At 42.9% G+C, this 14990-nt stretch overlaps 1 protein-coding gene across 1 annotated transcript in view; it reads left to right on the forward strand.

Annotated features, from left to right (window-relative positions):
* Positions 1 to 14990, forward strand: part of LOC126484254 (trichohyalin-like) — a 731617-nt gene that overhangs the window by 574314 nt on the left and 142313 nt on the right. The window contains exons 7-8 of the mRNA XM_050107675.1: positions 6990 to 7157; positions 13117 to 14073. Coding sequence (XP_049963632.1) covers positions 6990 to 7157; positions 13117 to 14073 — 1125 coding nt within the window. The remainder of the gene's footprint in view (positions 1 to 6989; positions 7158 to 13116; positions 14074 to 14990) is intronic.

The raw sequence follows: 14990 nt of genomic DNA on the forward strand, positions 1-14990 counted from the left end.
GTTATAGCTGCACTAAAGTCAACTTGTCAACTGACTGCAATTCCGAGACTGTTACTGTTGTATTTTTACATTTCAGTGTCTATCAGTTTAAATCTGAAAACTTATACTGTATTAAATAAAAGTTAGCATTTTCGAGACGGAGCCGAGTCTCACAGGAATGACGTTTTAATTTGTTACTTCTTTACAGTCAACTCTATTGGCACCAAATTTTACACACAGTAACCGCATATACCACTGAATGTATCTGCAAAATTATGTCATTGTACGACACATGGTGCAGGAGATATGATGTCTAGGCCTTCGGTCATTGCCTACGTGAGACTGGAGCCCGTCTCGATAGTGTTAAGTCAGTAATACGATTTCTCTTGTTCGCATGTTACCTTCAGTTGTTGTTTAGCGTAGGAATTGTTATTAACATTGATGAGAATTGGTGATTAACGAGGCTTTCCGCCGCAATATGCTGTGCAGAGGTGGCACTCTCTTGACGCTGATACTCCCAAACCGTTGGGAAAACATACAGGGTGATTCAGGTGCCCCTACCATTGGGTATTATGCAGCCTGCAACGCCTTCAAATGCTGTGTGCAAGATTTTCATATTCTCTCGCTCTTTATGTGAAAACTATTAGTCTTACAGGAAAAACGAACAACATCTTTTTGTAGGAATTTTAATGTAGTTACATTTTCTAGCGGGATATGTTTTCGCTGGAGGCCACAGTTTTCGAGCTATTCGACAAAAAAAGGCGTTTGAAAGTTCATTTTTGTACGTTTTTCTTGAATAATTCTAAAACTACGGCCTCTAGCAAAAACGCATCGCAGTAAAAAATTTAACTGCATTAAATTTCCTACAAAAAGGTCCTGTTCATTTTCCTGTACGACCAATAGTTTGCACGCAGTGAGCGAGAGAATATGAAAATCTTGCGTGTGGTATTTGCAGGCACTGTGAGTTGCATAAAACCCAGGAGTAACGGCAGCTGAATCGCCCTTTATGTCGGCCGGTGGTAGAGTTCCACTTATGAGTCTTATAGGACTGGAAATAGTCATCACTTTCGTAATGTCACCTATAAGGATTGTATTGATGGTAACGACAGGTAGCTCTTTTAGTTGAGCATTGGCAAGATGATGGTGATCAGCCAGTCATGGCTACTATACAGTAGCTGCCATGTCCAGTGGCAGCTGGATGAGGTCTGTGTCAACTGGTCTTCAACTGGTGTAATATTAGGGGAAAAGCATCTTCACCTTATCATCTAGGGCAACAAGCTTACAGGGCTGCATATAGGTGACACAGTTCAAAAACTAACACACTTGTTGAAAACATACAGATACTTCACACAGAGCTCAAACCTCAGACTAGTAGAGAATCCAACCAAACGCTTGGAAAAGAGAACGATTGTACACTCCTGGAAATGGCAAAAAGAACACATTGACACCGGTGTGTCAGACCCACCATACTTGCTCCGGACACTGCGAGAGGGCTGTACAAGCAATGATCACACGCACGGCACAGCGGACACACCAGGAACCGCGGTGTTGGCCGTCGAATGGCGCTAGCTACGCAGCATTTGGGCACCGCCGCCGTCAGTGTCAGCCAGTTTGCCGTGGCATACGGAGCTCCATCGCAGTCTTTAACACTGGTAGCATGCCGCGACAGCGTGGACGTGAACCGTATGTGCAGTTGACGGACTTTGAGCGAGGGCGTATAGTGGGCATGCGGGAGGCCGGGTGGACGTACCGCCGAATTGCTCAACACGTGGGGCGTGAGGTCTCCACAGTACATCGATGTTGTCGCCAGTGGTCGGCGGAAGGTGCACGTGCCCGTCGACCTGGGAACGGACCGCAGCGACGCACGGATGCACGCCAAGACCGTAGGATCCTACGCAGTGCCGTAGGGGACTGCACCGCCACTTCCCAGCAAATTAGGGACACTGTTGCTCCTGGGGTATCGGCGAGGACCATTCGCAACCGTCTCCATGAAGCTGGGCTACGGTCCCGCACACCGTTAGGCCGTCTTCCGCTCACGCCCCAACATCGTGCAGCCCGCCTCCAGTGGTGTCGCGACAGGCGTGAATGGAGGGACGAATGGAGACGTGTCGTCTTCAGCGATGAGAGTCGCTTCTGCCTTGGTGCCAATGATGGTCGTATGCGTGTTTGGCGCCGTGCAGGTGAGCGCCACAATCAGGACTGCAAACGACCGAGGCACACAGGGCCAACACCCGGCATCATGGTGCGGGGAGCGATCTCCTACACTGGCCGTACACCACTGGTGATCGTCGAGGGGACACTGAATAGTGCACGGTACATCCAAACCGTCATCGAACCCATCGTTCTACCATTCCTAGACCGGCAAGGGAACTTGCTGTTCCAACAGGACAATGCACGTCCGCATGTATCCCGTGCCACCCAACGTGTTCTAGAAGGTGTAAGTCAACTACCCTGGCCAGCAAGATGTCCGGATCTGTCCCCCATTGAGCATGTTTGGGACTGGATGAAGCGTCGTCTCACGCGGTCTGCACGTCCAGCACGAACGCTGGTCCAACTGAGGCGCCAGGTGGAAATGGCATGGTAAGCCGTTCCACAGGACTACATCCAGCATCTCTACGATCGTCTCCATGGGAGAATAGCAGCCTGCATTGCTGCGAAAGGTGGATATACACTGTACTAGTGCCGACATTGTGCATGCTCTGTTGCCTGTGTCTATGTGCCTGTGGTTCTGTCAGTGTGATCATGTGATGTATCTGACCCCAGGAATGTGTCAATAAAGTTTCCCCTTCCTGGGACAATGAATTCACTGTGTTCTTATTTCAATTTCCAGGAGTGTATTTTAGGAAGTAGACAGACAGCAGGGTAGACAACACTGGAGTGAGAGTTACGGTGCAAATCCACGAAGTATCCCTAAGGGGACTGCTAATAACCCAAATGTAACACTAGACAAAAATTAACATGTGAAAATTAGCTGCACCAGGCTGTCGATAAAGAAAGGTGCACAAAGGGGCTCATCGAATTAATTAAGTGCTCCTCCATACAGACAAGGCCTCTATCCGCCTTATTGTAGAATTTGCTACAACATTGTGGATGGTTCACCTAAGTAATGGAGAAAAATAATATGCATCAGGGAAATAAGTTGTACTAGAGTCTCGATCAACATCAGGTAATACCGACAACAGTATCGTGAAATTTAACAGATAGCAAAAATTTGGTCCAACAGACTACAGCGCAATAACATAACTGAATAATTTATACCATTATTTGAAATTCTTGTATTTACATACCCGCACCCTTGCAGATGTTACTGACAGGCAAATGACGGAAATTACCAGCACTACTGATCACAGAACGTTGCTACTGAACCTGAATGTCCTCCGGCGCCGATTTTACGATGGCACGGTCAATAGTTCTAAGACTGTATGTCTTAGGTCAAAAACATACATACCTCGTGGCTTGGCCCCTGTTTAGGTTAATGCACATTGTGCAAAGTACTTCCAGAAAATGAATAAAGGCTCCCTGTACACTTTTTCATTCATTACCGTCTTCAGCTATATGCATCCATGTTGCTACTCCATTTTTTTCTGTTGCCATCTCCCCGCTTTCGATTAGATCGCCGGCTGGTTCTCTTCCTACCCCTTGAAATACAGAAAAGAACTTTTCGCCCTTCTTCCCTCCAGTCGTCCGGCAATATGTCTCATCCATCATCATTTCATTTTCATTAGGGCCACAATTACGTTTTCCCCTCCAGTTCGTTCCCTAGTTCATTCGTGCCTTGTCGGCTTTCTTCTAGTAATTCCCAACACTCGTCCGTCACTTATTCACCGAGCAGACATCGGATTTTGAATGGTTTTCACATTAAATTTATCATCACAGCCATAAGCCAAAATTGGTGACACACACTAACAGAATGCTTCCCTTTTGAGACATACAGGAAGTTTATACTAATGCATGGTCTCATGGCGACATGAGTGAATACAATCTCCTCAGGTTTTCAGCGGCATCAAGTCGTCTTACATTCGCGATTTTATTCGCCTCGGACATTTTGTGTAAAAAAAATTTAAAAAAATAAAAAATACCCTATTTAGACCTTCAAAAATACTTTTACATTCTTGTACTTTTCCAGAAATAGGATACTACTCCTAAAGGCCTCTAAATAATTATATGCGGCTGCTATAAGCTCTTCATCCGACTCAAAATGTTTTTCAGGCGTTAATTCCTTTGGATATTTAAATAAGAAACATACCAAACCTAGTAAATAGGGCGCATGTTAAAAAAAGTACTTTAACTCCCTTAGCTTACCCTTTGCCAAAGCAGCTTCGCGGACAGATGTATTCCCCCAAAAAAGATGTTTTTTTATGTTTATTCACCAATATCGTCTCGCGTATTTTTTCGTGCAGTGTATCCAAAAGACGTGTGCGGTCTTCGTCCATAATTATTTTAGCTTTTGCAAGGTAATTAATAAGAAGAATTCCTTTTGCTCACAAAACCGTGACTTCAACCTATGATAGAGATGTAATAAACTTCGCTTTTTTGTATGCTTTTTCAAACTATCTAAACATTGCCGAGAAATTTGTTTTTGTACTTACTTTTGGTCAGGATTCAACAAATGACACACCTATCTTGCGCAGTTTTCTCATTGTTACTTACTGCATCTATCTTTCGCAGTTTTCTCATTGTTACTTACTCATGCGAAATGTATCGCATTTTTCTTCTGATATGCCTTTGGTGTCAGATATTTTATACACCTTTAATCTCTGACCGCCAAGTATCGTAATATGCACTTACTTGGTATTTTCATCTGTTGTTCTTTGATAGAAAGAATTCTCGTAAAAACAAACAGGAAAGCAAAAAAATGAAGGACGTCTCCTGTGTAATACCTTCCAGCCATCGGCAACTGTTCTGTATAAAGCAGAGATAGATACTTTCGCAAGTGATGTTTTGTAGACAAGCTGCAATCACCGAGTTGTAATATTTTGTGCACAAATTGCAATTGTTTGGCAACTTCGTGATGCAGAATCAGCGATTCATCCGACTGTGTCAACTGGCACGCTTGTTGCACCATGAAGCGTCGTTTCATTATTGCGCTGTATAATGCGCGATTGGTGCCGTAGGTGTGGGCAGACATAGGGCTGTGTTATCGGTTCTAACACCATTAATGGAGGCTGCGGAATCTCCACCGCTTATCTTCTCTTAGTTGACCCGTAACTGGATGAAACACATTCTAGACGTACACTCAGTATTGATAGTTTAATAAAAGAATCGTGTTATGATTCGGGAATCTAAGTCGCAGCATTTCGTATCGGCTGTTCAATCTACTGATGATGCGCGTTTTCAGGGAGTTCACATAATTTATCAGGAGAGGGGAAAAAACCTTGTGTATGTACATCTCTACTCTGCACGCCACAGTCTAGTCAGTGTGAGGATAGTTTCAGGTAACCAGTGACAGCGAGATATTACAGTATGCTTGTACCTTTGTATCTGAAATTTTGCTGCGGCAGACGGCTGTACAAACAAACATGTTATGAAATTTTTCTATCTTGACTTTGCTCGTAGAGACTAGCCTTAAATGTCGTGAACAAAGCGCTCGTGGTTTTAGTCCTTCCACAAATTGCTGGTCGCCGTTTCCTCGGATACATTGTGAAACGTCCCCTTGGAAAAATTAAGAATGACTGTGCTGGTAAACTTCTACGTTATTTGATTTTCAAACAGCTGAGCAAAAGTGAACGTACTCAGACATTTCTCTCTTTACTTATTCTGGTCATCACTAAGCTGACACACAATATTTTTAGAGCAACGCAATCTGACTCAATAATCCCTACAAAAGAATGGCCCTGACTAACAATAACCTATACTCTTCATGAATCACTTACCTCAAAAAAATCTTCGTTACTCGAACTACTGCAATACAGCTAGCGCTAATACTGCCAGCTAAATAAAAGTTTCTAACTACTGAAGGCACTAACTACTGATAGGCATAGTTAGCAAATGAAAGATTTTGATAGCAAACAATGTATTTACCGTAATAATGTTCAAAAGTCATCATATATATACCTACCAATTCATGACATCCATCTTTACAAATTTCCTTTCTCTGGGCGGACACACGTCCAGATCGTACGCTTATAGTAACCTCTCAAAACTCTGGCATCTCTCTCTCCACATCCACCACTGCTCCAACTGCACAACGCTACACGCTGTTCACATCCAACAGCCCAACACTACAGAAGCAAATATTCCAACAATGAGTCCAACCAGCCACAGACTGCACACAGCGCAGTCAGCGATTTTCATACACAGCACTACGTGGCGTTACCAACATAAAAACCTAAACAGCACATCACGAGGTTGTGGTTTAGTTAGAACATGAGTTTAAATTCGGGGCTACAAAACACGTCGTCTGTCACAGTTCAGTCATTGGTCACTCAAAATCAGCTGTCGACAGCTGATTTCCATTAGACATCGCGGTGGCCGCTTCCAACATTGCTGCGCGTTACACTTGAGCAGTGTTTGTGAAGTGACCCGCCGTGTTTGTGTGTCGCCAGTAACCGAGTGGTAATGAATAGCATGTGTGGCAACACGCTGGCAAGTGACAGACGTCAACTATCATCTAATTTTAATCGGACTATTGTTTCCTTTAGTTTCTCCATCATATTGGGACGGTTATTTATTTATTTATTTTTGTGACTGGCTCATCCGTTGTTATGTGCTATGGGTCGCGCCTTAACTAATCACTACCGTCACATGGCCCTAGCCGGCCGCGGTGGCCGTGCGGTTCTAGGCACTACAGTCCGGAACCGCGTTACTGCTACGGTCGCAGGTTCGAATACTTGTTGGTCTGGGGGACTGATGACCTCAGATGTTGAGTCCCATAGTGCTCAGAGCCATTTGAACCATGGCCCTACATCTTGAGTTCATTATTCTGTAACTGTATTTCGTCTTACTGTATTCACAGTTTAGTTTTTGACAGTTGAAATGATTTCGCTGACCGCGCCAAATGTTTGATTTAGGTTGAAGAACTCCGACAACGGTTAGAGGAGAAGAACCGGCATATAGAGAAGAAAACACAACAGGCGCAGCAGGCGATACAAGAAAGAAACCGTCTGAACAATGAACTCAGCGAGTTGAGGGACCACATGGACATCAAGGACCGCAAGATCAACGTCCTGCAAAGAAAGGTAAGTCATTTCACCGAATGCCGTTTCTCGAAGAGCTTTAACTTCCCGTTCTCAGAAACTAAGCTCCAGTTGATGAACTTTTACATGAAACGCTTGATTCTGAGTATTGAGTTACATCACCATTTACACAGACCGCAAGGCAAAAAAGGAATACCTGGAGCATCGCAATTATAAACACAAAATTAAAATAGTGCTGAATAGATAAATGAATCTTTGGCCATGTCACAATTCGACGCGCTATTCCAACAAGCTTTGGTTTTCTCATTCAATTACACCTGTGTCATATTTGGGCGTCAAATGTATTATCAATTCAGACCACGAAATTTCGTTTGCCAATCAATATTTTGTTGTTAAAATTGTCTATTGTGATTCGAACGCAATTTATTCAGCAGCATACCTGAAGCACCCAGTAGAACTTATATGCCCGTTTTACCATCAACAAATTGCAGAAGTTCATAATATACGTTATTAAACGAATTCCTCAAGTTTTTTCCTGTAACTATTTTTAAAAGAGTAGGCCTATCTACGTTTATGCCAAAAATCATAGGCCTAAGGGCAGAACCACATGGCCATTCTTTGCTGACTGCTGTTGCCAATATCTTCGAAGCTGCGCAAATGAAAAGAACCACAAAAAAATTCAGAGCTGTAAATACTCATAATGGCCATAACATTCTGGTACGCCAGTTCTTATAGGAGCCTAGAAGCACTGGTAATACCGGCTTGGTGGACTTGCCTTTTGTGAACCTTTACTTAATGCAGCCCATGCCAGTTTCGTCCGTAACAATATGAAACCTCTTGTTTAGTCCTCCCAGAACATTTCACACATGTGTACCTACTCTCTTATTCAGTCGTTAACTCTGCAGATTTCCATGTTTGGAAATTCTCCCAGTGCAAGGCAGTTATTAACCATCATGATTAGTGATGAGATGATAGCAAATCCTAAATGCTTTAATATCGCGGTAAGCCTGCGATCTGGACATTATACTTGTTGGTCTTCACTGTGCTGAGGACTTTCAAGCCCTGTTGATCGTCTAATGGGTTAACAACCCATAGTTCTCATACCCCTGCAACACTCTTGACCTTCTGCAATATGTGGTCCATGGTGTATTCTATGGTTGATCCTGACAAGCTGCTCCTGTTTATTGTTTCTTGATATCAATAATTTCATTCTGCAAATGTATTTGAGTTCATTAATAGGCAAATGAAATGGAAGACATGCGCGGGAAAACGGGCTAACCCTCAAATGCAGAAGCTTAGAGGTAAGTGTTGCAATCTGTTGCTCGGTATGGGAACTATCAAAATTGACATTGCCCCGTCCCTGAGTGATATTTAGGGATGAGACCAATGTCAATTTTGATATTTCCCGTACCCAGCAATAAATGACAACACTTATCTCTAAGTTTTTGTCTTTGAGGGTTAGTCCATTTTTCCGCGCATGTCTTTACTGGCCGCAATGCCTGCCTGTGTTGATCTCCACGTTTCTGCTGAACCAGCCTCACATCCTATAATACATGACGTTGAACTATTTGGGAACTACAACATGTGCTCCAAGCAAAGTGTTTATCATGTACAAAGTCTTCTTCTCAGTATTTTTCTTTCAAAGGAATATACACTTGGGTCAAAACTCCCAGTTTGGCCTTCTGAATATTTTTTGTGAGTGAAGTTCTAAAGTTGTATTCATTCCATAGATTTCTAATTCATCAGTTTTCATTGTATTATTACGTAGTAAAGTAAAGCAGAAAAATGTTACATCCATTATAGTATTTTCTTTTATTTCCATAAAAATTTTCTGTGTGTAACATTTTGTTGAATTTGACAGACTCGCATTTATCAGGAATCATGTGGATATCAATATTTTTATTGTGTCAAGTTTTATTTCAGCTATAATGATTGATATTTAACGCAGCTGACTGATATGTAAATTTCAATCGTTAAGCCCATCTCACACAGAGTGAAATAACCACTATAAGGTTAAGTGCTGGCTCACGCAACAGCTCCGAAACAGACTCCATTGATTGCCAGATGGCTCCCTTGCAGGAAGCTTTGCATGTTTCTCACGATAGTCCTAGTGCTGTTCTCCTGAATAGCACTCTGCATGGCTCAGTCAGGGGCCCTGTTTGCAACCTGACCGTACAACGTGCAAGGCTGGCCTCTCAGAGAACACTGGTTGACCTGTGTAACAAAACAGACACACATCCAACAGCTGCTCTGCAATATTTCACAAACGATTTTAAAGGAACTGTTGGGTAAAAAATTTGATTCACATATCTCAGCTTCACTCATCAGCTGCATGATGAACTGTCTATCATTTCATTAATGGTAATAGCTGTTGTTGCATTTCTAAATTAAGCAAAGAACTGAATAAAATACCAATAGTTTGCAATGAAAAATATGGGTCACTGTGAGTTCGCATTTGGCGCATATTATATCATACATTGCCGTATATGAAATGCGGCTAACATGCTGAATTATTCTTTAAACTTCAGAGGAAATCTGTATGTGGCTCCACTTACACGTGCCAGCAATGAAGCCAAAATGAGATATTTATCTCATAAATGGTTTGAGATACCGAAACAAGAGTTTGCCACATGATAATACACAAAGAGGAGGGTATTTTGTCATGTGGTTCAGGTGCTAAAAATCCTTATCTACTGCCATATGCAAATATTTATGATTTTTTCAGTGGAATGTTGTAACTTTTTTAGGCCATCGATAGCAGGCGAAATGAGAGTTGCTATATGTTATGTAACAGCATAAGTGAAACATTACACGTTTATTTTTTGTACTGAGAATGCGCTTTTTCGTAAACTAATGACCTATCTTGCTCCAATTGCTAATATAATGACGCACTGTTTCATGATTCTGTCACAATTTCAACTGCATTAGAATGTTAGTGAGATGAATCATTGTAAACCCTGCTGTGTTTTGGCAAATGAAGCAAATTTTAGCATGGCAACAAGAGAAGGTAGGTTTTACTCAAAACTCGTCATTGATTACATTTCTCTGAAGAAAAAAAAGAAGAGTAAATTGCTATTTCTGCTGAAACTTCAGGGAATCCTATACTTCAGTGAATTTTTAATAACGAATGACTGGAACTGAAATTTGTGAAAGGATTTTACTTCTACAGTATATCTCACTGATCTGATAAATATGTATATCTCAGTGATCTGATAAATATGGAGACAGTTCAGGTAACGTAGTACATGACCTTTTAGTTCCTATTCGTAAACAGATTGAAGGGCTGTACTGTTTAATCTCAAATATCTTTTAGTTTTTCAGTGATATTGATCATCTGTTTACGACTTGATGGGTAGTTGACAGGATTCTGCAAATTTAATTATTTCCATTTTTCTGGATCATTTAGATGTAGAAATAAAGTCCTTACGTAAGTTTCAGTCCCAGTTGTCTACTAGGCTATAGGAGAGGTAGCAATTTATTTTCCTCAGTTTTCATACTCTTTTTTTCTGAAAAACATCATCAGTGACAAGTTTTGGATGATATTTAACTTCTCTTGTTGCTATGTTTAAATTTACTTTTTTTGCCAAACACAGCAGAGCTTACAACACTAATCTCACTAACATTCTAAAGCAGTTGAAAGTGTGATAGAATCTTAAAACAATGTAATATTAAACTACCAACTAAGGATAACACAGGTCAATGTTTTATGAGAAAGCCTGTTCTTGGTATAAAAATAAAAATGTAATTTCTTCACTTATGTTACTCAAAACCCACACCAATTTTCTTTCACAAGCTGTAGATACCCTAAAAAATATATTATTCGGTTGAAAAATATTGTAGTTACTTGCATATCATGGCAGATAAATGAGTTTTGGTTACCAACCACATGTCAGAACAGTTTCCTCTTTACATGCTATCATTAGCAAAATCTCGTTTTGATATCTTCTCAAACCTTTATGAGAAACACTGGGAAATTATGAATATTTTATTCTCACTTTACTGTTGACAAGCGTGAGTGGATCTGATAGCTCTGCACACAATCAATTTTCTCGAGACTGGAGATAGATTTTAATTTTCTCCAAAGTTTAAAGAATAATTCAATATGTTATTTACACTTTTTACACAGCGATGTATGACTTAATACGCACCAAACGCAGACTCATAGTAATCCCTATTTTTCATTGCAAACTATTCGAATTTCATGCAGTAGTTTATTTAATTTCGAAATATCACAAGAACTATTAGTATTAAGGAAATGATAGGCAGTTCATAGCGAAGCAGACGGATGAAGCTATGAGATTTGTGGAAATCATTTTTTTAACAAAATTCTTTCTTTGAAGTCGTTTGAGAAAGACTGCAGAGAGCCATCTGGCTCACACTTCCATTGACACAGTCTAGTGAGCTTGCTACCTGCCACATTGAGTATCATACTGTGTGAGAGGTTTGGTATGCAAGCTAGCATTCTCTCTCCATGCTAGTCATCAGCCAAGCATGCAACTTAACAAAATTACAGGGAATCCTGCTCTGTGTGAGATTGACTTTACAGTTTCAACAACAGGATAGACTGATCTACGTGTAGTTTCGGTCATGGGGTAATTTCCTTGCTTGCAATAATATTTTGTCTTTAAGCTCCATATAAATTATCACAAGACTGAAAAGATGTTGTATTTTATTGTTCTTGGAAACATACTTCCTTTGATATATCATACTTGGTGTGGAATGTCTTTAATATAGTTTCACATGCATTTATTTTATGGGTAAGTACTGCACAAAACAATTAACATTATTCCCCTGTAGAATATTCCTGCGTTTATTTCCATCCATTTGAGGCAGTCTCATATCACAGTACCTTATTTCTTTGTTGTATATATGTAATTGTTGTCTGTAGAAACACCACTGTTGCTTCCTGCGTGAGAGCTGTGTTTTATTTATTTGCTATGTCTTGGATGAAGCTAGTGTCATCGTATTATAATTTTTTACGTACTGTATGACCAAATCTTGCCTTCTCTTGTTTGATTATGCTTGCGCTTGCTTGCGGTCGTATATTTAGAGTGATCTGGTATACATAATTATATTTTTTCTATGCTTTGTTATGTCTGAGAGAAAAGAGCACACGGTCTTTCTTTAGAAACACAATTTATTATTTGCGGTGAGAAGCCGATGCGTATTTTTTTAGCACTATGTTTTTATTTGTTCTGAACTAATTTAATGGAAAATTTTGCCTGTATTTATCTCCTGTTTGATTATGCTTGAGCTTGCTTGCGGTCGTATATTTCGAGTGATCTGGTATACATGATTATATTTTTTTCTATGCTTTGTTATGTCTCAGAGAAAAGAGCACACGGTCTTTCTTTAGAAACACAATTTATTATTTGCAGAGAGAAGCTAATGCGTATTTTTTGAGCATTATGTTTTTATTTGTTCTGAACTAATTTAATGGAAAATTTTGCCTGTATTTATCTCCTGTATTCCACAGTGTGTCATGCAAGGAAGACATTATTTGTTTATTTATTTTGTGAAACACCAGTCTGTTTTTTGTTGCCTCAATCGATGCTGTTGTTATGTATATCTTCGCTTTTGTGAGCCCAGAACACATTAAAGATATTATTTTAAGTTTTACACGTGTTTTATTGTTTATAGTTTCTCAGTTTTAGTTTATACACGAGTAGAAATATATCTATAGTATTTGCACATTTTATTGTGTTTAGTACCCTTAGCACATGCAATATATGCATTTTTGTAATTAGTATAGAAAATTTTTTGTTGTTGTATACAAACGCTTTTGTTTGTTCAATTTCTGTTCGCACGCATGTCATCTGTATTTGTAACGAGCACGGAAATAAAAGATACATTGCCTATACGAGAGCCGCATCGCTTTATTTGACCGCACCCGAACGACCCGGTTTGACCGTTCCCAGTCGCTTCCCTTGCCCGCGCCCTAAGCCGGCGGCGGTAACTTTTCGCGAGAGACGGCACGCGGGTGTGGGCCCGCTAATTGCAGATCGAGAACCTGGAGGACCTGCTGAAGGAGAAGGACAACCAGGTGGACATGGCGCGCGCGCGCCTCACGGCGATGCAGGCGCACCACTGCTCTTCCGAGGGCGCTCTGTCCAGCCTGGAGGAGGCCATCGGCGACAAGGAGAAGCAGATGCAGCAGCTGCGCGAGCAGCGGGACCGCGCCGAGCAGGAGAAGGCGGAGGAGCGCGAGCTGCACGAGCGCGAGCTGGCCGAGTACAAGATGAAGCTGCACGCGCTCGAGAGCGAGGTCGAGAAGCTGGGCGCGCGGCTGGAGCGCGCGCAGGCCGAGAAGGACCGGCTGGAGGCCAAGCTGGAGAGCTCGCAGTCCGAGCTGGGCAAGTCGAAGGCGGAGCTGGACAAGGCGGCGAGCGAGGCGGGCCGCAGCGGCGCCGACTGGGAGGCGGCCAAGCAGCGGCTGGCGCGCCTCGAGCTGGAGAACGAGCGCCTGCGCCACGACCTGGAGCGCTCGCAGGCCACGTTCGGCCGCAGCACGCTCACCACCTCGCAGGAGCTGGACCGCGTGCAGGAGAAGGCGGAGAAGGCGGCGGCGGAGCTGCGGCGCGCGCAGGCCGAGCTGCGCGTCACGCAGGCCGACAACGAGCGCGCGCGCGCCGAGGCGGCCGCGCTGCAGGAGAAGGTAGAGAAGTCGCAGGGCGAGGTGTACCGGCTCAAGGCGCGCCTCGAGAACGCGCAGGCCGAGCGCGAGAGCCTGCGCGACGAGTACGAGCGCGCGCAGCAGGCGGCCGCGCGCCTGCACGCCGAGCGCGACAAGTCGTCCGCCGAGCTGGAGAAGGCGCGCGAGGAGCTGGAGCGCTCGCAGGCCACGCTGGGCAAGGCGCAGCTGCAGCAGGACAAGCTGCAGAACGCGCTCGACAAGGTGCAGACCGACCTGGACAAGTTGCAGGAGCGCTTCGACAAGTCCCAGGCCGAGGTGCGCCGGGTGAGTACCACTACTCCGTCGCCGGGCTGAGCACAGCACGTGCACCCTTCCCTGCCTCACCTCATTTTACCTGCCCTCTAATCCTCGTAATGGAGGACTACACTCGTAAGCCGTTCGAAATGTGGTGTATCATTTTTTGTTTTCCCATTGTATGATGATTTTGAACTACTGTAAAATATTCTAACAGATTAACGGTCAATCTCAGGCAGTCATCATGGGTGTGAGGATTGCAACAAATCAGTTTCATAAAATACCACCAAAAGTGGATGGCACTACATGACAGAATGTTAGAAAAGTTTTCAAAACCGTTCCAAAACCATTTTAAAATGTTGGCCAAGAGCGAGTAGGACTTCTACGAGTACAAAAAATGTCGTGTGACTAGGGACCCCTGTCGGGTAGACCGTTTGCCGGGTGCAAGTCTTTCGATTTGACGCCATTTCGGTGACTTGCTTGTCGATGGGGTTGAAATGAAGATGATTAGGACAACACAACACCGAGTCCCTGAGCGGAGAAAATCTCCGATCCAGCCTGGAATCGAACCCGGGCCCTTAGGATTGACATTCTGTCGCGCTGACCACACAGCTACTGGGGGGCGGACCTACGAGTACAATAGGGGTTCTGTACAAACTTAATTAGGAATATGTGTATTGACAGTACATACATTCTGACAGGTGAGCTTCTCGACAATTTTTCCCTGTTATCGACATTGTTGTTGTTGTTGTTGTGGTCTTCAGTCGAGACACTGGTTTGATGCAGCCCTCCATGCTACTCTATCCTGTGCAAGCTTCTTCACCTCCCAGTACCTACTGCAACCTACATCCTTCTGAAGCTGTTTAGTGTATTCATCTCTTGGACTCCCTCTACGATTTTTACCCTCCACGACATTAATACTCGCAAAATATCACTTCCGTGGATTC

Source organism: Schistocerca serialis, chromosome 6 (genome assembly GCF_023864345.2).
Source record: "Schistocerca serialis cubense isolate TAMUIC-IGC-003099 chromosome 6, iqSchSeri2.2, whole genome shotgun sequence".
In the NCBI taxonomy this organism is placed as follows: Eukaryota; Metazoa; Arthropoda; class Insecta; order Orthoptera; family Acrididae; genus Schistocerca; species Schistocerca serialis.